This window comes from Poecilia formosa, unplaced genomic scaffold (genome assembly GCF_000485575.1).
Source record: "Poecilia formosa unplaced genomic scaffold, Poecilia_formosa-5.1.2 Scaffold164, whole genome shotgun sequence".
NCBI lineage: Eukaryota > Metazoa > Chordata > Actinopteri > Cyprinodontiformes > Poeciliidae > Poecilia > Poecilia formosa.
The window spans coordinates 1,030,182-1,052,286 of NW_006800103.1; the positions used below are offsets into that span (position 1 = coordinate 1,030,182).

General features: G+C 35.9%; 1 protein-coding gene across 3 annotated transcripts; it reads left to right on the forward strand.

The window, feature by feature from the left end:
* The first annotated feature begins 4,433 nt into the window (after positions 1-4,433).
* naf1 (nuclear assembly factor 1 homolog (S. cerevisiae)) lies at positions 4,434-17,767 on the forward strand. 3 transcript variants are annotated; one of them, XM_016677789.1, is made up of 10 exons: positions 4,443-4,536; positions 5,115-5,608; positions 6,066-6,204; positions 6,516-6,609; positions 6,686-6,768; positions 6,845-7,005; positions 7,093-7,144; positions 7,390-7,474; positions 8,383-8,639; positions 17,523-17,767. In XM_016677789.1, exons 2-10 carry the CDS (start codon positions 5,157-5,159, stop codon positions 17,637-17,639), a joined length of 1,440 nt encoding a protein of 479 aa, XP_016533275.1. In that variant the 5' UTR covers positions 4,443-4,536; positions 5,115-5,156; the 3' UTR covers positions 17,640-17,767. The 3 variants fall into 3 exon arrangements, with proteins under 3 accessions (XP_016533276.1, XP_016533275.1, XP_016533274.1); XM_016677790.1 differs by lacking the exon at positions 17,523-17,767 and having other exon boundaries at positions 4,434-4,536; positions 5,157-5,608; positions 8,383-8,884; XM_016677788.1 differs by lacking the exon at positions 17,523-17,767 and having other exon boundaries at positions 4,444-4,536; positions 8,383-8,884.
* Positions 17,768-22,105: the final 4,338 nt, after the last annotated feature.

The window sequence follows — 22,105 nt, forward strand, 5'->3', positions numbered from 1 at the left end:
TGGTTTTCCCAATCATACAAATGTAGATTTTAGTTTGTTTCTTGGCTCTCTGCCTTTTATTGCAGATTATTTTCTTCTTGTGATCAAAGCTTATTCCCTGTGTCATTTCATTTTTTAAACTTTACTTATTTGTTTTGATTTTATTGTATTTATGGATTACTTGGGTTGTTGCCAACATCTGGTGTGGATTTTACATCAATGGACCCATAAGAGAAAAATCGAGAAAAACATGTCAAATACGTATTTTAAATGATGGATAATAGAATAACTAATGCCAGTGCTTAAATTATTTTCAGCTCCCACAAATATAATCTCAAATCTGGCAAATGCATATCTTTAGTTTATAAAAATTATTGACAAGGACCTTAAAAGTTAAAGTAAACATTATTAATGTCAAAAGTAATAGTTTTTAGAGTTAAAGAGTCATGTTAAAGTTAAGCTGGCATGTTGCTGAAAAAGCAATCTAGTTCATAAGAAACAAGTAAGAAAAAAAGCACAAAAAGAGACTTAACTAATATGTCTGTAATTATAGGACCTGTAGATTAATTGGACTTTTTATTTAAAACACACAGTTAACATCTGTCATGCATTGGTTGGGGTTTGTGTGGAGGGTATTTCCCATCAAAACGGGAAAATCTGTGTTTTGTGGTGGTGGTATGTTGACTTTACATTGTCATTGGTGACACAATGAGTAATATTGGGACCGTAAAACTGAAAAACAGCACCTGTTTTCTGTTTTTGTGTGACTGTGAAGGACAAAAAGGCAAAAAAAAAAACAATATTTGCCAACCAAGAAAAACAACATCTGCCAACTTTATGACCAACAAACATGTCCAGAAATAAAGTTCAATTCCCTGACTACTAGTCACAATGCACATCAACAGAAAAGGAATAGATTCCTTAAAACAATGGTGCTGGAGCACATCCTATTCTAAATCACCCTTTCAAAAACTTGTTTTCAGGGAAAAATGCTTCAGGGGATATAGTTTCCAACTTCTGCACTGCATGACATCATAGAAACGCAGGTGCATATCAACCTGACCCATGAGGGGTACAATAGGCAACAGCTGCAACTTTTACTGCTTCATCTGTTATCAAAGACAAAAGATGAGACATCTGATGATGAGACACAAACCGTCCTTCTCGGCAGGATTTCCTAGAAACGGTGCTGCACGTACCATTTCAATCACTGAAATATGGAAATACCCTAACCACAGGTCACAGTTGTTATTATTATTAGATCAGCTTTGACTTAAATCTTTTCTTAGTTATATTTCAGCTTCATTTGGCAGCTGATTCCTTTCAGCCTGGAAAGCAGCACTGGATTCAGATTTGGAGGGGAAACGGTTTTCTCCTTCAGGCTCGGGCTAATTTATTAGTCACATCATCTGTTGATTTTTATACTTTTGCGTGTGTGTATACAAAAACAAGACATGATTATTTTGTTTTGAGAAGCCAAAGAAATGGGTTGAACTGGGTCATGGTGATCCCTACACTGTAAAACATTTGAGCCGCATTTAGTTGTGTCTACTGTCTTCTACTATTTAAGTCAAATAAATGTAGTGAGTTTTAGATTTAGAACCTCAATGTGTGAGTTTGTGAAAGACATACAGTAGTAAGTTGTGTTAACTTTATATTAATTTTGTCAGACCTTCCAGAGTTGAATAAACTAGACTTTATAGGTCAGCGCTAAAAAAAAAACTGAACGAGGAAAAAGACAGGAGTGGGAACTATTTCCCAGAATGTTGTTTTTGTATGTTTTTGTATCCTGAGATGGATGTGTTACACTGATCTGACTCTGGTGTTTTATTAAGGCAAATGTTTATTTTTATGTCCTTTGCATACTAAATGTTTTTTTAATCAGAATTCATTCTGACATTTAATAAAATTAATTATCAAATCATAAATTTTTTCATGCAATTCGAAACAAATTTAAATTATTCTAAAGCAAAATAAGCAGTTATTTTACCTTTATATTGTGAGTAAAAATAACAGAGAAATGTGACCTTTAACCAGGTGAGGGCAGTTTTTTTCTTGCATATTGTTAAATAATTATTTGGTTTAAATTGCAGGATTAATTTAAAACTCACAATTCAAGATTAATTAACTTAAAAAATAATGTTTAGACAACTCACCTCTTGAAGTTAAATCAACTTCATGAACTTTAATTTCTGAGTTAGAACCAAAACACTTTTCTTGTGACTTAAATTGCATTTTCACAGCAGCAGGCGGACTTTCATTTTCAAGTTAAACCACCTTCAGATGTTTTTACAGTGTAGTTGTTTTTCATGTGTGCTTCTCCATTGTTCAGGTAAAGTTTGTGCTTTGTATTTGTTTTTGCCTTTTGGTTTATTACTTAATCAACATCAATACAACATAGATTGTTTGAATATTAATAAATTATGACATTATGTTTGAATCCTCTCTTTAATCATGTGGAGTACTTTTTCATTTTATCATTGAATTCACACAAAAACAGTTTCTAATTTCTCATTCTGTTGTATCCTTGGAGAAAATCTAAATATATTTAGGAGTTTTGTGAGTTTCAGTGTAAAGAAGCACACTAATGTAATACATCAGGGAGATTTGTTGTTATCCAGACTCCCTTGGATCAGGACACCAGCACAATTCAAGCATTCTGGAGAGGTGAGTCACATGGATGGACAATAATAGCATAGTTCCCAACTCCTTGGGGGAACACAAATATGATTCCTGCTAAGTTTCTAGAGCAGCTATTCTTACAGATGACGTAAAGCTTTGGACAGACCCGTATATGTCATTCTGACCGTACTCCTGCAGGGAATGGCTGCTTGGAAGCGTTTGAGTCACATTGTGTTTGTTGTAAGCAAAGTTCCTTCAGTGCCTTACTAAAACAGCTACATGGTGTAAGCTGATTATCTCTGTAACAATGGTAAGCAACTGGATTTTCCTGTGCATTATGACACATTTGTTTATTTTACATTTCTTAGAAAGGAAAAGACAGAGACACTTTTACTGCAGAATTTAAAGGTTTGAATTTCTGTAATACAAAACATGCAGTTAAGAAACACAAATGACTGTAATCAGAGCTGTCACATCCTCAGTACTGTGAACATCTTACAACAGACGCGGCAGTGAAATCCAGCCAAAGGAAGGTCAAGAAAGAATATTTAGAAAAGTGAGAAACTAAAACTGCGGCTGACAGCTGTTTGGCTGTCCTGAAGCAGAGGGCTCATAAAACAAAAAGGTTTTTAACACATTTCTTGGATCCAGATTCCTTGTCAGCCATTCAAGAACTTATGTGCACATTCCACATCCAAACATCCATCAGTATATGGAGTAAAATCCAGTCTGTTGGAAAAGAGTTATTTTCATTGTCTGAGATGAAAAAATTAATATTTTTGGGACTTTACAAATCAAATCAATCAAATTGGAGTGATTATTTTGGGTGAAGAGTTCAAAAGCTCACATTGATGCTGTATTTGAAAAGCTCAGGAAGAAGGACAAAGCCTTGTGCTGCCATCTACTGTTTCCGTTTTTACCTACCTCTGAATCATTCTGGACAACGATAAATGTGTTGTAGTAGAGTGAATAGAGAAATTCTGTATTAATAAACTGCAGAATAAAATAAAAGCTGTAAAAATAATGCAGTAATGAAACAGAAAAAAAATCTCATCATATAGTACATTCTAAATACTCCCTACGTTAAAACATTTGTATTGTTGTTTCTAAATGAATATGAACTTGTTTTCTTTGCATTATTTGAGGTCTGAAAGCTCTGCAGCACAACACAGGGGTCGCTCACTCCCGATTAACTTGCCATACAAACGACCACAAGCTGTTAATAGCGCACACCAGAAAATATGGCAAATTGGCTTGCCATAGACTTTAATCACACGTGCTCCGTACTTTACACGTGCGGAAAGTTCACGTAAACAGCTGTTTACTACTTGAAGGAACCCGTATGCTACTTTTCAAATAAAACTTGCAGTAACTACAGAACCCAGTATATATTTAAAATATTTTAAAAGTGATTACCGTAATAACGGAACTTAACAGTAAATAAGTAGAAGATATTGTTACTAAGTATTGCAGTTAAATTCATATGTCTGAGTTTAGCAGTTTGTTTAAAATAAATGTAGTGAATATCGTATAAATCTAATCTTATTAACAAAGTTAAGTTTATATATATATAAATATGTGTATATATTCCTCACTACTTTACATCACGTCTATCTTTTTAAAAAGAACTGAAATTATCTAAACGTTTTAGCGCTTCTTTAAGTTTTCATTTATAGTCTTGCTTAAATTACCCCACGCCGTGCAACGGACGCCTGTGACAAAGACAACCTAATAACAAGCAGTTGTATCTTTTTTTAATTTTACCCAGTTCTTTATGTTTTTATTGTATTTTTTTCCAACGTGCTTATCTTTATGGGTTTTTTATTTTTATTAATCATTCAGTTTTATTTTGAAAGTGAGTACAGGAAGTTGTATGAGTGATTTTCCAAACCTGTGCGCGTGTCCTCAACGTGGATGTAACTTCTCCTCAGACAGGTATTATACAGAAAGGTTTTATTGTAAACACAGCCAGTGTCATACTGTTAGCTCTGTGTTTACCGCGTTAGCGAGAGTTTATTGAGCTCGTGCTGATTCAATGAACGCGCGCGAGTTTAAAAACAGCACCGTTAGCATTAGCCTGTTAGCTCACGGAGCTACATTTGGATGCTGGTATAATAACACGCTGACATTTTATTTACAGCAGTTATTTTATTTTCACTCGAAATAGTTTTGCTCTATAATTATCGTGTAAATGTAAACTAGCATTTGACGTAGCCTATATGTTCAAAAAATTTTGCTTTGTTCGTAGTTTACATTTTTATTTTTAATAATAACCGTCCAGAAAAAAAACTGCTATTTTTAATAACATTTTAGTATTACTATGTTTTTAATCGTATCTTGTAAAGTTGCCCTGTCTGTACAATATTTTACTTTTATTTCCACATTTGGCCAATAAATTATATTTTTGTATTCTTATGCAGTTTCTATGATGTCTCAGACTGTAAGAAGTTCATATTTTATTCATATAAAGAGTTTTATGTGACAGCCACTTTATGTCATATTCTGTCATGCAGAGTGACATAATTTGCTTGGAAACGCTTTAATTGCCTTCTCAGATGGACAGAAGCTCACCAGATGATAAACAGAACCCGCCACCGATGGAGGATGCAGAAGAGATGGAGGTCACCATGTCAACTCAGCTAGAAAATCTCCTTGTGACCAAAGAGGATGCCATACAAACACAGGCAGAGGAAACAGATGGGCTCCCTTCAGGGTCTGGGTGTGAGAATGAGGACTCAAACAAGTCTGTCCACACAGACACTTCAACATCACATCTACCAGAGGTGAACGATCACAACCTGCCATCAGAAAACCAGGGGAAGGAGGTGCAGGTTGCTATGGTAACACACGCAGAGGATGTTTCTGTGACCCGAGACGATGCCACACCAGCAAACACACACACAGAGGCAGATGGAGCTGTCCCGACAGCCGCATCAGCAGCAACGCTCCCTGTGAGCTTTGTATGTGAGGCTGGCTGTGTGGATGAGGACTCGGACGATTCAGACAGGTGTTTACACTCTCAAACATACACAATGCACTGCAAAAACACAAAATATTAAGTATTTCTGGTTTAGTGTCTAGTAAATGTATCTTGCTACACTCTAAATAAGACAAAACTAATTTAAAAGTGATTTTTCAGCAACCTATAGGAGCTTGTTTTAAGTACATAATTCCATATTGATGAAAACGTTCCAGATCCATTTACTGATTATTTCACTTATAACATGGGAGAAATGTCTTGTTAAATAATCTGCCAATGGAGCTAGTACTTTTTCATTAATATTGACTTAAAACAAACCCCTGTATCTTGCTTAAAGGTTACTTATAAGTTTGTTTGTTTTTTACTTGTTAGGAGTTTTGCAGTGTACCTGCTGATCATTTGCACTGACAGTTTTTGGATTCGACACTAGAAACTGCAAAAAAAAAGAAAACATTTCTAATATGTTGTCTTTTCTCTTTACTAGTGACAGTTCTTCATCTTCTTCCTCATCCTCCTCTTCTTCGTCATCTTCCTCTTCCTCCCCTGCCCTGGTGTTTGAGGATGTTGATGAAAGTTTCAGCCAACCAGCCCCTATCAAAGCTAGAGATGAAGTCTTACTTGAGGTCAGTTTGTGTTTTATAAAGTTAAGAAGTTTTTGTGTTTGATTTTAACTGTCGTTAATAGTTACCACAGTGTGTACCTAACTAAGTACCTGATAACAATGACATGGTTATTTGTAAGTCAGCTTTCTTATTTCAAGTTTGCTAAGATATTTGCACTAAAAACTAAACCTAAAATACTTTGTAGGATTTTATGCTTTTGTTGTGTTAATATTGTGTCACACTAATTTTAAGGGAATATTGTTGGGAAAACTTAAGGCGATGTATTATTAGCTGCATTAGATCATTTGTTAGAAGTTCCCGTTTGTGTGCAGGAGCTTCCCGCTGTGGAGGAAGTCAGTGTGAGCTTACCTGAGGAAGCCGAGCTGCAGCCGGTGGGAACAGTCTCCAGTATCGTCCAGCAGCTCGGTGAGTGGACTCCCTGCTGATCAACGCTGCGTCCTCAGAACCGCTCTGTCGTTTAACTCTGTGTTTGTCCCCTCAGTTATTATCCAGTCCCTGAAGAACACGCCCGCTCTGAACGAGGACAGCATCCTGTTCAGGTCCGACAGGGTGGCTGTGGGAAAGGTGAGAACATGAAGTCAGACTGAATTTAAATCTGATGCTTCCAGCGTGCTGATAATGGTCTGCTGGTGTGTTTTAGGTGTTTGAGGTGTTCGGCCCTGTGTGCAGTCCTTTCTATGTTCTGCGCTTTAACTCTTCAGATCAGATCAGCAGCAAAGGCCTAACGGAGGGATCGACTGTTTATTTTGCTCCAGCACTCAAAGAGTACACAGAGTACATCTTGATGCAGCAGCTCAAGCTGTAAGGACACGCCTCCATCTTCTGTCCAGCAGATGATTACCTATGTAGAAAACTCTGTGTGTTACAAAATAATGCTGCTTTCCACAGTTTAAAAGGATCTGATGCTTCTTGGAAGAATGATGATGAACCACCAGATGAGGTAATCGCAGCTCATGTTAGGATCAGTTTCTGTGGCTTTCTGGGTTTAGAAACGCTGCTTCACCTTGTAAACCGTCTGGCAGTAACCAGACCTTTGAATCTCTGTTTATATTTATAAATATCTAAATTAGATTTTTGTTTTTGCAAAGATGACAATGTAACTGTGAATGTAGAAAAATACACAATTTGATACACATGTTAGCAGAGCCTTCAGTAGTTTCTCTTCTTTTTCTTCGTCTCCTCCAGGCTTTGGATTACAGCGACGATGAGAAGGAGCAGGAGGCAAAAAGAAAAATAAGGAACAACAAATGGAAGGAAAATGGCTGTGCAGGTACTCCCACAAACATAACTCTGTCATATGATGTCGTAGAAACTTATCTCCTCTTTTTTCACTTTGACAGTTTTGGTGTCGTCGTTCATTTAACTTTTATATATTTTCATAAAACCAGGAGTTTTATACAAAAAAAAAAATTCCAAGCAGTGTTTTTCTATTCTAATGTGTCGCACACTGATATTACAGTGATGATTGCAGATATTAAAAAACAAAACTATTTATAAAATATGCAGCGAAAATGCATATTTCACCTTGTAAACCGTCTGGCAGTAACCGAACCTTTCTAGCAAACCTTGAAAGGTTTGCTATTTAATCCTTCCAGAGGTCGTGTCCGCCTCAAAGTTTGGAAACACTTCTCCCAGCTTTTTTCTTATGCAAATAAAACATATATGAGTAGGACTGTCACAATTTTGCTAGAAATTATTGCGATAAATTATAACATTGTCATTTTGAGACCATTTGCTGTAATATGTGATAAAGGCTTGTTAATGCAGGTTTGCCCTCTGTAAAACTAACAAACTTTAATTTTGAACTGGAAGACATTTTAAATATTCAAAATAAAACACAATAACCAAAAGCAATAAATAAAAACCACACACAACCAAAACTATGTATAAAATATATTATGATTTCTGTAAACAGAATCACCCTTCAAAAGATATTAATCATCAGAATGGAAGTTAATTTATCATGCGATTAATGGTTTATTGTGCAAGGCTTATATATGAGGTACTTTATTTTGAAAAGTAAAACTATTCCACTCCATTTGATAAATGTTTACATTTAGATAAATCAAAAGAATATAAAATAGACAAAAGATGGGAAAAGGTGACAAACCTTACATAAATCTATTTTTAAAAAGGCCTAAAAGTGAAAAACTTTTTACATTTCTTCCTCTCTTTCAGATAAGTCCAGTCAGCAGCAGAACCACGACCGCCGGGCTTCCCAGCCCCGACACGCCAGAACCCGAGTCCGACATCAGCACCCGAGAAACGCGCCGCCATCCGCCCACTCCTACCCTCCACCTGGACACACGGACATTCCTCCTGCATACTTTCCTTCCCACTCCCCTTATCTTCCTCCTCCTCATCATCATCACCATCATCACCCTTTCTCTCCACCCAGCTTCCCCCTCTACCCTCCTCCTCTTCCTCCTCCAGCGTTTTTCAACCCATCTTTCTCCCCTTCTTTCTGGCATCCAAACTCTGTCCCCTATGTTGACTTCCCTCCTCCTCCGCCTCCACCACCGCCACCTCATCCCCCCTCGCCACCTCACTAACACACACACACGTTCCTAAGTTGTTAGGGTGATTTTTGTTCATTATAAGGAATATATGATTTACTTTCAGCAGCCTGTCTGTTTAGTGGCTGGTAGGCTGTAAATTTTTGATGTGTAAAATGATTTTTTTTAAAATCAGTAACTCACTTGTAATGGCTAATGAAGCTGTGAGTAGATATTTGTTTTGATATTTTACATTTTTGTTCTTTTCTGATATGAACATTTTTAATTAAGGGAAGAACATTTTCTATTAGGGGTGCACCGATTTATCAGCCAGCCAGTTTATCTTTGCCGATTTCCTTAATTTTGAGAGATAAGTGATCGGCCGATACTTCTATGTGAAGCCGATTTTATCCACTGATCTTATGTAACTTTGCAAAGGTCAATAATCAACGACTTCCCTCTTCTGCTCTGCAGTGAGAAACGTTTGACAGTCAACCCACTGTTGCCAACTTAGCAGCTTTCTTGCTGTTTTTCGCAGCAATTGAGAAAAAAAAAATTGGCATAGGAAAAAATCGGAATTGGCAGGTCAGCTGTTTCAAAGATCGGTGATCAGCCAGAAAACTGCTATTGGTACACCCTTATTATTATTTCTTTTATCTACCACTTTCACCTCATTTGGGAAATGATCACCTGCAGACTGTGATGGCGCCGCTCACTGTGACTGAAAGCTTAGAGACGCATCCACCAGCTCTAAAATGACTTTATTTGACCTTTTTTTGTGTCTTCACACCTAGAAAAAAAATCTATCTATTTCAGCTGTACTGTACCTAGTCTTTTGTTTAGTCTTTTAGTCCGGAGATTAATTCATTATGCAGGTAAATACAAAAATGTTCTCGTTTAATTGTAAATTTTTTGCTGTACAATTTTATAGTTTAAACTATTTTATTATACCCATAAAATCAAAGTTATACAATCGCATTTTTTTACTGGAGACTATCAAAAATTATTTAAAATCATTCATAGTGAGCACGAAACAACCAAACTACAACAATATGAAATAAAGCAGAGGAGATGGACAGCACCCCTTTAAGCCACATTCACCACCTCCAAAGTGAAACAAAACAGAAATACGCTAAAGGGAGCTGTTTAGTCTCATTCAGGTATTGTTTATTATTGTTGGTAGTAGGAGTTGAATCTGAAAACAACTGAAACAGTGACGACCCTCAGAGGTGGACCGGGGGGGCCATGGCCCCCTCTTGAAAAATACTGGCCTCCTCAAAGAGTCATGTTTATGTCTTGAAAAGGCATCTTCTTTAATGAAGACATAATTGTTAAACCTAATAAATAAATAAATGCACAAATAATGTTCTTTTTATTTCATTAGGTGGGCCCCTGTAACATTTTCCCTTTGAAAAATTTCTGGAGGAGCCACTAACTGCAGAATTATAATGACAAACAATGAATAGGTTAATTCTCTGTATTTGGCATTGCTGCTCATTCTAGATGCTTCTTGTTGAATATTTCAGATTAATGAACAGACCAAAGCGCGGGCGCTGTAATATTTTTCAAAAGCAAATCAAACTTTGTGAAACAAGTGAACTTAGACTCAACTCGTAAACAGGACTTTTTTTTTTTTTACAGTGTTTTTGTAAGTAAACTAATCCATTCATGCCATCCTTAAACCTCAGGAGACTTTTTGAGTTAGTTCAACTTTTTGTTCTCCATCAGGGTAGCAGCAAGTCTTCATTCACATTTTTCTGCTGATTTCAGTGTAGTTACTGTTTTTGTTGTTCTGTACTTGTAGTTGTTAAAGATCTGTTAAAGATTATTAATGTGTTAATAAGAATGTGTTAAAATGTTAAACTTTTCTTTCCCACAAGCCCTGCAGTTTGTCTGCTGCAGCCATAATTCAGTCATTAATCAAATAAAATGATGGAAAACTGGACTTACTGTTGGATCTAGTTGTAGTTTAATCTGTTCAGACTTAACATGTTGCACCAGATGTCTAAAATATAATTTCTTGGTTGAGATTTTCTTTGTTTGTTTTGTTTTTGAGATCTGAAAGTGGGTTTGAAGGAGATAGTTCTGCTTATTTGGTGAAACGAATGACATAAATTATCTGCTTTTATTCCTCTAAACTTAAACAGTGCAGCTTTAACTTCTGTCAGTGCTGGTTATGTTGAACGTTGTTAAAGGTCAAATCTAATTTTGTAGCTTAAGAACTCGTATTGTTGACCAAAACAGTTAAGACAGATAATCTGTGAACCGAAATGCTCCCAGTACTAGCTGCCGAAATACACCACCCAGTCAGAAGCAACCAATCAGAGCCAGGAGGTGGGTCTTAGCGCTGTCAATCACTTGTTATTCTACAGCTGGTTCACCACACAGCCTGGCACCAATGCTAAGGCTAGTTGGCAGAGCCACCGATGACGGCAGATAAACAGTTTTCCTGGAACGATAAGTTGTTTTTCCATCCTTAGCACATTGAGTAGCATTGATTGACAGCCCTAAGACCCGCCTCCTGGCTCTGATTGGTTGTTTCTGGTATTATAAACTTATACCTTAAAAATACATTAAAACAAAACTAGTTATTCAGCTCAGATTACATACATATTTTAATAAAACACTAGCTTGTACTTCATATCACGAAGAGCAGAAACACATTTATATTGTTTAATCTCATTGCCAAACTGACATCTTTAATTGAAATGCATCTTTCAGTTGTTCTGAATCTAAATGTTTTTGAAAATATCAGTTCCTTTTAAGTTGTATTTGTTTTCTCTTTTTACAAATGTTTTGGATATTTTTCCTTTATTATCCAAATTGTTGCTGATGTGTGTATTTTTGATTTGCAGCTGTCGGTGTGCTGCAGCCATGCCTGATCAGGTCTCTCTTGAAAAGCAGCTTTTTAATCTCATGGAGACATATCTGGTTAAATAAATGTTAAATGCAAACAGCTGCTGAAAAGACTAGAAAAACATGACCTAGTAATATTTCAATGCACGCTTTTAAAACTCAGCAGGAGATGGGAAGTGGAGAAGTTAGGCATTACAGTGTTGAAACCAAACACTGGACTTCTCAAATTAACACTTTAGCTCATACAATACATGCTTGCAGTGAGCTGCTATGATGCTGTGAGACTTGGCGTACGCAGCAGCATGTTCACAGGTTCAGGTCATGATTAACACGTCCTGCTGGTTTTCTGCAGCAGCATTCATCAGCACCAGGGGTTAAAATCAGACTGTTGTCCTCAGACACACTGACTTCCGAAAACGGCTTCAGAAAAGACTGATGTAATAAAATACAGGCCTAGAATCAAACCCAGAACCTTCTTGCTGCAAGGCAACAGCTCTGCCAACTGCACCACTGTGCAGCCATCTGTACTATTCATGTGTAGTTAATAAAGTTTCTTTTTATACCCACAAGAAATATTTTGAAATTTTAAAATTATTCTCTAAAAATTTCTCTAAAGAAACCTAGACATTTCTGAGATTCAAAAGTAAAAAGTAATTTTTTTTAGATTTATCTCTTAACTTGGAAATTTCTGAGTTTGAAAAGTGAAAAATTTTCACCTTTTGTAACTTAAAAATGTCTAAGATTTTTCAAGAAATTTTCTGAGATTCATCTCAAAATTTCCAAGTTTTTTAAGCAAATTTTTGAATTTTCAAACTCAGAAATTTATGATTTTCTTTCTAAAATATTTTGGGAATTAATCTAAAAAAAAATTCTAGCTTTTTTTTTCCAGAAATCTCCTTGTTTCTTCTAGAAAAATTCTAAAATTAAGTTCAAAATTTCTGAGTTTTTTGGCTGACGTACTTTTCCTTTTTTTTTCTATTTCTAACAGCCCTAATTTAACACCATGCTTTAGTCTGATATCTTCAAAAAAAATATATGAACTTTTGGAAGTATGAATCTACCTTCAACTGCATCTAGTTTTATAATTGGTAGTAAAAACTATTTAGAATGTATAATCTTTGACCGTTTTGAACTTATCATGTTTCTTGTAAGTAATATTTTAAAAATAAACCTGGACAATCTAATTAGGTTAGCAACGCCTCAAACATGAGTCTACTCTAAGAAGAACCAATGCCCTTTGACCCCTCCTCTCACGTGTCGCTCCATCTATCGCCTTACATCGTTCCAGGCCGTCTTCCCTATCATGTGCCTCCGTTTAGACTCACCATTTGCCCCCTGAATCAGCGCTCTGCTGCAACCGGAGACCCTGAACCTGTGACTCGTTTGCAAAAAGAAGGGCTATCCCTAAATGTTTCCTGACTCACTGACTAAAACAGATGATCTTAAAAGTAAACTGCAACACAAAAAGTGTAAAGTCTATGCAACATGTGTTGGCAACTTCTAATAAATCACAACCAAACAAATCTCAGTTTCACATGGAGTGAAACTCTCTTTGGTGTGCATTTCTCTCACTGTGGGGGGTCGTAAAAAGTGCTGTCATAAAATCAGAAAGGGTAAAAGTGAGAATATGTGAAATGCCAGGGAGAGGAGGGAGAGGGGAGGAAACAGCCAGTGAGGTCACATCATTTCACACTGGACTCGCCGTTCACAGAGGAGCAACACACTCAGCTAACAAAGTTTTTTCTTTGACCAGGTTTCCAAAAGCTTTGTTTTAAGTTTAAGCTTTGTTTTTATATCTGCACTCAGCTTTCTGTGCTGTAAAACAGAACCAGTGCAAATTTAAAGGATTATGATTGAAGTTTCCAGAGTCGTTTGGAGATGCAGAAGATGCAGAAAAAGAAGCCGTCTCTTAAAAAAGCAACTGATCGGTGAGTAATGGAGCAATGATATTTAGAAAGAATGAGTCATTAAAATTGTCATCACGTCTTTGACACCAGACATTTTTTCTTTTAAAAATATAGTATATTTTGTTATCAAAAACAAAAATATGTTTTAAAAACTATTGCAGTGCGGACAGATGACGAAGTTATTTGTAATAATGATGAAGTTATTTGTAATAATGATGAAGTTATTTGTAATTATGATGAAGTTAGGTGTAATTATGTTGTTTCAAAGTCAGAAAACAGAAATGAAAACAGTGAATGAGTAAGGTTTTTACAGAGATACTAAATATTAATTAATAAATCAGATTTTTTTTTATATTTGGTCTTTTTAAATCAAGCAGTTGCGAAGTTACTTTACAAAGGTTGAGAAGTTGTGTGTTGCTTTTTAACCTCATGGCGCAGTTACTTAATTATGATGATATTGATGACATTTAATGTCAAAATATCCTAAAAAATTAATGAATACCAAAATGTTTTCTGTATGAAAAGCATGTTTTATACCTGCTTAAAGGTTTTCCTTTTTAAAAGGTAAAGAAAAAGACCTTATCTGATGCTGCTCTATGCAGATACGTGAAGGTTGACCCACCTCGGCATGATGAATGCTTCCTTACTTTCTGTTAAAATGATTTCACCACTTGGTGGTGCTGAAAGGCTGTGTAGAGGTTTCATCCCAAGGTGATCTGCTATGCAGATCATTTAAAAATGTAAAGAAAAAAAAAACCAAAAATGACATAATGTTCAATAGTTATTCATGACCAACAGATGTAAAAAAAAAAAATTTTTTAAAATGCACTTGTTTAACCCCATTTAAAATGTGCTTTATGGCTGAGATTGTGGTCAGACATGGCAAAAACCAGAAAGGAATAAAACTCTTTCTCTACCTGAAATTAAACACCCAATAATGACCAAGTTCAGCATAAAAAGATCATTAGACCCATTAATAAAATGTTATTTTTCTTATCTGTCTTGAATCTACCAAGAAAGAGCAGCATAATGGCATCTCTGAAGAATTTGAATCAATATTTGTCTTTGGGATCAATAAAACATTTTCAAATTTGATTTTTTTTTTTTTCTTAAAGGCTAAATAATGCAATCATACCCGCTGACAAATCAATATGTTTTAATTTATAGTGAACTTTAGAATAAGTTGGAACTGGAAGACAGCTTAAATATCCAAAATAAATAAACAAAACAACTAAAGCAACAAATAAAATCGATACTGAAGTCTCTGTAAACAAATCTGCCACACTGAAACCTTTTATCATCCAGTTTTTAGTAGAAACAGAGAAAGAAAAGAGGAAAAACAAACAATTATTGAAGTCATTTTAACTTATAATGTGGTTAATTGATTAATTGCTTACTGTGACATGGCAGCTTGTTTCTCCTAAACATCATTTAACCGTTTGACTGCAGTTCAGCATTTTTGAGTAAGTTAATTGCATTCAGTCCAGTTGCTCATAAGTTTCTGTCAACACAAGCTAAGTCAACAGTGACTGTCAACAGAGGTTTAAAGCATTTGTCACCCGAGGAAGCTTTAATGTCGCTCCTTAATCTCAGCATAGTGACAGAAGATTTCTGCCGCTGGTAAACGCAGTGGATCAACTTTGACAACCTTTGAAGGAATCAGAACCAGAACCTGTTCACAAGGCAGCAATTAAATATTATGGACGGAGACTAAGTGTGCATACAAAACACACGATGTTGTACCGTCAAACATGAAATCAGATATCTGGAGAGTTTTGGACTTCTACACTGTAAAACATTTGAGCCGCATTTAGTTGTGTCTACTGTCTTCTTCTCTTGAAGTCAAATAAATTTAGTGAGTTTTAGATTTTGAACATAAATGTGTGAGTTAGTGAAAGATTAACTTACAGTAGTAAGTTGTGTTAACTTTTTATTCATTTTGTCAAACCTCCCAGAGTTGAATAAAGGAGTTTTTAGGTTAGCATTTAAAAAACCTGAAAGAAGAAAAAGACAGGAGTGGGAACTCTTTCCCAGAATGCTTAGCGGCATGTTTTTGTATCCTGAGATGGAGATGCGTTACATTGATCTGACTCTGGTGTTTTATTAAGGAAAATGTTTGGTTTTATATCCTCCTCTCACTAAATGTTTCTGAGCTGAATTCAGTGTGACGTTTAATAAAATTCATTATCAGATCATAAATATTTTCATTCAATTTGAAATAAGAATTTAAATTATTCTAGAGGAAAATACGTAGTTATTTTAACTTGATAATGTGAGTGAAATAACAGAGAAATGTGACCTTTAACTGGGAGAGGGCAGTTTTTTTTTTTCTTGCATATTGTGAAATAATTATTTGGTTTAAATTGCAGCATTAAGTTAAAACTCACAATTCAAGATTAATGAACTTAAAAAACAGTTTAGACCACTTGTCTCTTGTTAAATCAACTTCATGAACTTTAACTTCTGAGTTAAAACCAAAGCAATTTTCTTGTTGACTTAAATTGCATTTTCATAGCAGCAGCTGGACTTTCATTTTCAAATTAAACCACCGTCAAATGTTTTACAGTGTACAGATACTGATTTTGTTTAGCTGTGCATGTAGATGTGGTTTTATTTGACACCACGATAACTTGATTAAATGACCATTTTAAAGAATATGTGTGCATGAAGCACAACTAATTATAGGCAGACATGTGGGAAGCACTCTGTCTGATCTATCGCCCTTCTCTGGCTCCGGGTCACGACACAATCCGCTCTGCAGACCGGCTTCAACTCTGCCATCATTTCTATTCCTGAAGGAGCAATGTGGGTGTTTTTGTGTGTGATTTTTGTCTCTCCAGACAAGTTTATGATTAAAGTCATTAATATTACCTTGACCTTCTGGCCCAGTCAGTAATTTGTTTTCCATTGATTATAGAAAGCAGTATAGTTGATGTTCTTTTTACATACTTTGCTGTCTTTTGACAGACTCCATTCTTTGTTGAATAAAATTAATTTTAGAGTTTTTCAGGAATTCCATGAATATCGTTAAATTTTGTCACTTGATGCTAAAAGCTAGCTTTCAGGAGAAAAGTGAAATCCCAAATCTGATGTTAGCGTCCATCTGCTGAGATCTGAAGGTAAAAACGATGCAGGAAACACTGAATATTTTACCCTGTTCTTCTATACATACGCATTACTTACTGTATTAGTTTACTAAGTATTAAGTATTACTACTTTTTGCTTAAGTTAAAAAAAATATGTTGAATTAGTAATAGTTTTCCTTGAGCGTAATTTTTGGGTTCTCTACCAGAGCAGACAGATCTATTATAAAGTAATCATGGTGTGAAAAGTTTTCTACTCCATTTTATCAGATATGTTTGCTGATTTTACAAGACAATTAACGGCTAAATTCCAGGTTGCTATGCTAGTGCACATGACCTAAAATATTTTAAATGTTTTAATAAACAAACAGGTAACAGTGACGCTCCTGCCTTGACAGCCTGGTACTGCAGCATGTCAGTGCTCTCCCATGTGCTTGTAGCATTAATAAACACATGTGCAGCTCTCCACTTTTTCAAGATGGCCTCTTTGGCAGCAGCAAGCCGTGTGGCATTACCACAACCTTCGATGACTGCTGGATAATGTCTCAAGTCAAATGTACATTGACTCCAGAGGAATGGCAGTGGTAAATCACATCCTCTGGAGAGCGCTCCCCATGATGCAACTGCCAGAAATCAAAGACAGCTTTATGACAAGAGGTGTCCGTCTGGGGGAATCTAAGATGTCATAAGACACAAATCATAGTAGGAGCCTGATCTTACATGCAGAAAGGAGAGGAGTGTTTACCAGAAGGATTTCTGTGAAGGTCTCAAAATTGCATGTGTGTCGTCTTCACTGTGTGTCCACATGAATTTCACAGTAGTAAAAATCAAACTGCTCTTATGGAAGCAGAATAAAATGCCTGTAGAGAAAGACAACAGAAAGTTGGTCATCAGATTTTGCTCTTGGAAAATGTCACATCAGTGTTTTAATTTATTTATTTTTCACCTTAAAGAGGAAAAAATTACTTTTTTGAGCNTTTTTCAACCCATCTTTCTCCCCTTCTTTCTGGCATCCAAACTCTGTCCCCTATGTTGACTTCCCTCCTCCTCCGCCTCCACCACCGCCACCTCATCCCCCCTCGCCACCTCACTAACACACACACACGTTCCTAAGTTGTTAGGGTGATTTTTGTTCATTATAAGGAATATATGATTTACTTTCAGCAGCCTGTCTGTTTAGTGGCTGGTAGGCTGTAAATTTTTGATGTGTAAAATGATTTTTTTTAAAATCAGTAACTCACTTGTAATGGCTAATGAAGCTGTGAGTAGATATTTGTTTTGATATTTTACATTTTTGTTCTTTTCTGATATGAACATTTTTAATTAAGGGTAGAACATTTTCTATTAAGGCTGCACCGATTTATCAGCCAGCCAGTTTATCTTTGCCGATTTCCTTAATTTTGAGAGATAAGTGATCGGCCAATACTTCTATGTGAAGCCGATTTTATCCACTGATCTTATGTAACTTTGCAAAGGTCAATAATCAACGACTTCCCTCTTCTGCTCTGCAGTGAGAAACGTTTGACAGTCAACCCACTGTTGCCAACTTAGCAGCTTTCTTGCTGTTTTTCGCAGCAATTGAGAAAAAAAAAATTGGCATAGGAAAAAATCGGAATTGGCAGGTCAGCTGTTTCAAAGATCGGTGATCAGCCAGAAAACTGCTATTGGTGCACCCTTATTATTATTTCTTTTATCTACCACTTTCACCTCATTTGGGAAATGATCACCTGCAGACTGTGATGGCGCCGCTCACTGTGACTGAAAGCTTAGAGACGCATCCACCAGCTCTAAAATGACTTTATTTGACCTTTTTTTGTGTCTTCACACCTAGAAAAAAAATCTATCTATTTCAGCTGTACTGTACCTAGACTTTTGTTTAGTCTTTTAGTCCGGAGATTAATTCATTATGCAGGTAAATACAAAAATGTTCTCGTTTAATTGTAAATTTTTTGCTGTACAATTTTATAGTTTAAACTATTTTATTATACCCATAAAATCAAAGTTATACAATCGCATTTTTTTACTGGAGACTATCAAAAATTATTTAAAATCATTCATAGTGAGCACGAAACAACCAAACTACAACAATATGAAATAAAGCAGAGGAGATGGACAGCACCCCTTTAAGCCACATTCACCACCTCCAAAGTGAAACAAAACAGAAATACGCTAAAGGGAGCTGTTTAGTCTCATTCAGGTATTGTTTATTATTGTTGGTAGTAGGAGTTGAATCTGAAAACAACTGAAACAGTGACGACCCTCAGAGGTGGACCGGGGGGGCCATGGCCCCCTCTTGAAAAATACTGGCCTCCTCAAAGAGTCGTGTTTATGTCTTGAAAAGGCATCTTCTTTAATGAAGACATAATTGTTAAACCTAATAAATAAATAAATGGACAAATAATGTTCTTTTTATTTCATTAGGTGGGCCCCTGTAACATTTTCCCTTTGAAAAATTTCTGGAGGAGCCACTAACTGCAGAATTATAATGACAAACAATGAATAGGTTAATTCTCTGTATTTGGCATTGCTGCTCATTCTAGATGCTTCTTGTTGAATATTTCAGATTAATGAACAGACCAAAGCGCGGGCGCTGTAATATTTTTCAAAAGCAAATCAAACTTTGTGAAACAAGTGAACTTAGACTCAACTCGTAAACAGGACTTTTTTTTTTTTTACAGTGTTTTTGTAAGTAAACTAATCCATTCATGCCATCCTTAAACCTCAGGAGACTTTTTGAGTTAGTTCAACTTTTTGTTCTCCATCAGGGTAGCAGCAAGTCTTCATTCACATTTTTCTGCTGATTTCAGTGTAGTTACTGTTTTTGTTGTTCTGTACTTGTAGTTGTTAAAGATCTGTTAAAGATTATTAATGTGTTAATAAGAATGTGTTAAAATGTTAAACTTTTCTTTCCCACAAGCCCTGCAGTTTGTCTGCTGCAGCCATAATTCAGTCATTAATCAAATAAAATGATGGAAAACTGGACTTACTGTTGGATCTAGTTGTAGTTTAATCTGTTCAGACTTAACATGTTGCACCAGATGTCTAAAATATAATTTCTTGGTTGAGATTTTCTTTGTTTGTTTTGTTTTTGAGATCTGAAAGTGGGTTTGAAGGAGATAGTTCTGCTTATTTGGTGAAACGAATGACATAAATTATCTGCTTTTATTCCTCTAAACTTAAACAGTGCAGCTTTAACTTCTGTCAGTGCTGGTTATGTTGAACGTTGTTAAAGGTCAAATCTAATTTTGTAGCTTAAGAACTCGTATTGTTGACCAAAACAGTTAAGACAGATAATCTGTGAACCGAAATGCTCCCAGTACTAGCTGCCGAAATACACCACCCAGTCAGAAGCAACCAATCAGAGCCAGGAGGTGGGTCTTAGCGCTGTCAATCACTTGTTATTCTACAGCTGGTTCACCACACAGCCTGGCACCAATGCTAAGGCTAGTTGGCAGAGCCACCGATGACGGCAGATAAACAGTTTTCCTGGAACGATAAGTTGTTTTTCCATCCTTAGCACATTGAGTAGCATTGATTGACAGCCCTAAGACCCGCCTCCTGGCTCTGATTGGTTGTTTCTGGTATTATAAACTTATACCTTAAAAATACATTAAAACAAAACTAGTTATTCAGCTCAGATTACATACATATTTTAATAAAACACTAGCTTGTACTTCATATCACGAAGAGCAGAAACACATTTATATTGTTTAATCTCATTGCCAAACTGACATCTTTAATTGAAATGCATCTTTCAGTTGTTCTGAATCTAAATGTTTTTGAAAATATCAGTTCCTTTTAAGTTGTATTTGTTTTCTCTTTTTACAAATGTTTTGGATATTTTTCCTTTATTATCCAAATTGTTGCTGATGTGTGTATTTTTGATTTGCAGCTGTCGGTGTGCTGCAGCCATGCCTGATCAGGTCTCTCTTGAAAAGCAGCTTTTTAATCTCATGGAGACATATCTGGTTAAATAAATGTTAAATGCAAACAGCTGCTGAAAAGACTAGAAAAACATGACCTAGTAATATTTCAATGCACGCTTTTAAAACTCAGCAGGAGATGGGAAGTGGAGAAGTTAGGCATTACAGTGTTGAAACCAAACACTGGACTTCTCAAATTAACACTTTAGCTCATACAATACATGCTTGCAGTGAGCTGCTATGATGCTGTGAGACTTGGCGTACGCAGCAGCATGTTCACAGGTTCAGGTCATGATTAACACGTCCTGCTGGTTTTCTGCAGCAGCATTCATCAGCACCAGGGGTTAAAATCAGACTGTTGTCCTCAGACACACTGACTTCCGAAAACGGCTTCAGAAAAGACTGATGTAATAAAATACAGGCCCAGAATCAAACCCAGAACCTTCTTGCTGCAAGGCAACAGCTCTGCCAACTGCACCACTGTGCAGCCATCTATACTATTCATGTGTAGTTAATAAAGTTTATTTTTATACCCACAAGAAATATTTAGAAATTTTAAAATTATTCTCAAAAAATGTCTCTAAAGAAACCTAGACATTTCTGAGATTCAAAAGTAAAAAGTAATTTTTTTAGATTTATCTCTTAACTTGGAAATTTCTGAGTTTGAAAAGTGAAAAGTTTTCACCTCAAAATTTCCAAGTTTTTTAAGCAAATTTTTGAATTTTCAAACTCAGAAATTTATGATTTTCTTTCTAAAATATTTTGGGAATTAATCTAAAAAAAAATTCTAGCTTTTTTTTTCCAGAAATCTCCTTGTTTCTTCTAGAAAAATTCTAAAATTAAGTTCAAAATTTCTGAGTTTTTTGGCTGACGTACTTTTCCTTTTTTTTTCTATTTCTAACAGCCCTAATTTAACACCATGCTTTAGTCTGATATCTTCAAAAAAAATATATGAACTTTTGGAAGTATGAATCTACCTTCAACTGCATCTAGTTTTATAATTGGTAGTAAAAACTATTTAGAATGTATAATCTTTGACCGTTTTGAACTTATCATGTTTCTTGTAAGTAATATTTTAAAAATAAACCTGGACAATCTAATTAGGTTAGCAACGCCTCAAACATGAGTCTACTCTAAGAAGAACCAATGCCCTTTGACCCCTCCTCTCACGTGTCGCTCCATCTATCGCCTTACATCGTTCCAGGCCGTCTTCCCTATCATGTGCCTCCGTTTAGACTCACCATTTGCCCCCTGAATCAGCGCTCTGCTGCAACCGGAGACCCTGAACCTGTGACTCGTTTGCAAAAAGAAGGGCTATCCCTAAATGTTTCCTGACTCACTGACTAAAACAGATGATCTTAAAAGTAAACTGCAACACAAAAAGTGTAAAGTCTATGCAACATGTGTTGGCAACTTCTAATAAATCACAACCAAACAAATCTCAGTTTCACATGGAGTGAAACTCTCTTTGGTGTGCATTTCTCTCACTGTGGGGGGTCGTAAAAAGTGCTGTCATAAAATCAGAAAGGGTAAAAGTGAGAATATGTGAAATGCCAGGGAGAGGAGGGAGAGGGGAGGAAACAGCCAGTGAGGTCACATCATTTCACACTGGACTCGCCGTTCACAGAGGAGCAACA

Bases quoted from the DNA above. Each gene is read 5' to 3' on its own strand.
- naf1 (XM_016677790.1), top strand. From the start codon at position 5,157: ATGGACAGAAGCTCACCAGATGATAAACAGAACCCGCCACCGATGGAG. The intron at 6,610-6,685 runs GTGAGTGGACTC...TTGTCCCCTCAG, and splicing joins CAGTATCGTCCAGCAGCTCG to TTATTATCCAGTCCCTGAAG. The intron at 6,769-6,844 runs GTGAGAACATGA...GGTGTGTTTTAG, and splicing joins ACAGGGTGGCTGTGGGAAAG to GTGTTTGAGGTGTTCGGCCC.